This window comes from Sapajus apella, unplaced genomic scaffold, assembly GCF_009761245.1.
Source record: "Sapajus apella isolate SASKATOON/1434 unplaced genomic scaffold, GSC_monkey_1.0 scaffold3480, whole genome shotgun sequence".
NCBI classification, from domain to species: Eukaryota; Metazoa; Chordata; class Mammalia; order Primates; family Cebidae; genus Sapajus; species Sapajus apella.
Window position 1 is genome coordinate 3900 of NW_022440406.1, and position 1794 is coordinate 5693.

The window sequence follows — 1794 nt, forward strand, 5'->3', positions numbered from 1 at the left end:
CTAAAAACAGTTCAGGCCCGGGCTCTGCTACCTGTAAGCTGTGTGGCCCTGGACGGATCCCTCACGTTCTGTGAGCCTCATTTGCCTCACCTGCGAAGTGAACTCACAGTGGTTGAGTGGACCAAGTGAAGGGCTGCACATCAAGCCCGTCAAGCCACCTGGTGCTGTGTGTGCAATGGATGGTAGCTGCCCTCAAGGAGGGCTTTGCAGACTGAGGTGCTCTTCAGGAGGAGTGCAGGCGTCCAGCTCCTGGTGTGGGGGAGGCACCCTGTGCTCCCTGGCCCATGAGACAGGATTGGGTTTGGGGGCCAGGGCAGGAGGAGGGGCCCATCACCAGGGGAAACGGCTCGTGGCGGAGCAGCTGAGATGCAGCTGGGCCTGTGGCCTGGAAGGCAGTCTTGTGGGTGCCTCCTCCCCCAGCCCACAACTCAGGTCTGCAGCTGGGTCCTGCCTCCTTCTGAGTGGGCCATGGCTGCCACATGGCTGCTACTTCTCCTGGCCCTTCGGTGTCCAGCCCTACCCACAGGTGAGCCCCCTCTTTGCATTTCTCTCTGGTCCTCCTTAGTCTGCCCAAGCCTATCCCCTCACTCTGGACCTCCGTGGCTATTGATGGGTTGCAGGGAGGGTCTCACCCACTATACTCTAGCCACCTTGCTCTGGGGACTCCACGTCCTCCTGTCCTGGAGCCCACAGTGTGGTAGGGAGGCTGCCCCTCTTAGAGGTAGAGAGGAATGAGAACAAACTGGATGAGCATCCACAGCAGGTGGGGTTAGGGGAGCCAGGGTATGTGATGTGATATGCAATGATGGGACATGGGTGACATTGTCAGGTCCTGTCCTGTCCTTCTTGCCCTCTGGGCACCTGCCCTAGTCCAATAGGACTCAGGGTGTCTCAAGTTCACTCCCAGCTCCCCCTTATCAAGGGGCTCAGGATAGGTCCCAAGGCCTCTTCCCAGGGTATTTACCCCCAGCCCTCCCATGATCAAGGCTGGGGCCAAAGGAATCATGCTTTGAGGGGAGAATTCCAGCTTCATCTAGAAGCACGTGCATATGTGCATGTGTGTGGTGGGGGAAGGTCCTTGACTTTTGAGTCAGGGTGGGGTCTCCTTGACCTAAAGCTGGCCCCAAGTATCTCACAGGCAGTCCGTCATTAGAGAGAAAACACACTTATGTGGACGTCTGCACCCAGATGAGGAAAAAAAAAAAAAAAACTTTCCCATGGCAGGAGGCCTGAGCTCTGGGAAGGGAGTAGCCAGGGTAAACAGGAACAATCCTGGGGGCTTCATGGAAGAAGAGGAAACGGAACTCAACTTGGGGAATGGCTCTATCTATATAACTGAAAAGACTCTGGAGGTTGAGTCCTGGAGCTCTACTACCTTTGCAATGCCTTATTAATATTAATATTGATAATTGCACTAATACTTATCTGCCAGGGCATTTTACACTTATGCTTTACTCTTCACAACAATTTTGCTAGGCTGGTGTTATTAACCCCATTATATTATTATTATTATTGTTTATTTTTTGGAGTCTCACTCTGTCTCCCAGGATGGAGTGCAGTGGCGCCATCTTGGTTCACTGCAGCCTCCACCTCCCAGGTTCAAGCGATTCTCCTGCCTCAGCCTCCCCAGTAGCTGGGACTACCTATGGGTGAACACCATCACACCTGACTAATTTTTGTATTTTTAGTAGAGATGGGGTTCCACCATGTTGGCCAGGCTGGTCTTGCACTCCTGACCTCGTGATCAGTCCACCTTGGCCTCCCAAAGTGCTGGGATTACAGGCATGAGCCACC

The 1794-nt window shown here is 53.9% G+C and overlaps 1 protein-coding gene across 1 annotated transcript in view; it reads left to right on the forward strand.

Moving 5' to 3' along the window:
* Nucleotides 1-365: 365 nt before the first annotated feature.
* The window catches only part of LOC116547527 (pre T-cell antigen receptor alpha-like), a gene marked incomplete at its 3' end in the record, with an annotated part of 2925 nt that continues 1496 nt past the window's right edge, over nt 366-1794 (forward strand). Inside the window, exon 1 of the mRNA XM_032273467.1 lies at nt 366-526. Within this exon, the coding sequence (XP_032129358.1) occupies nt 367-526 (160 nt within the window). The remainder of the gene's footprint in view (nt 527-1794) is intronic.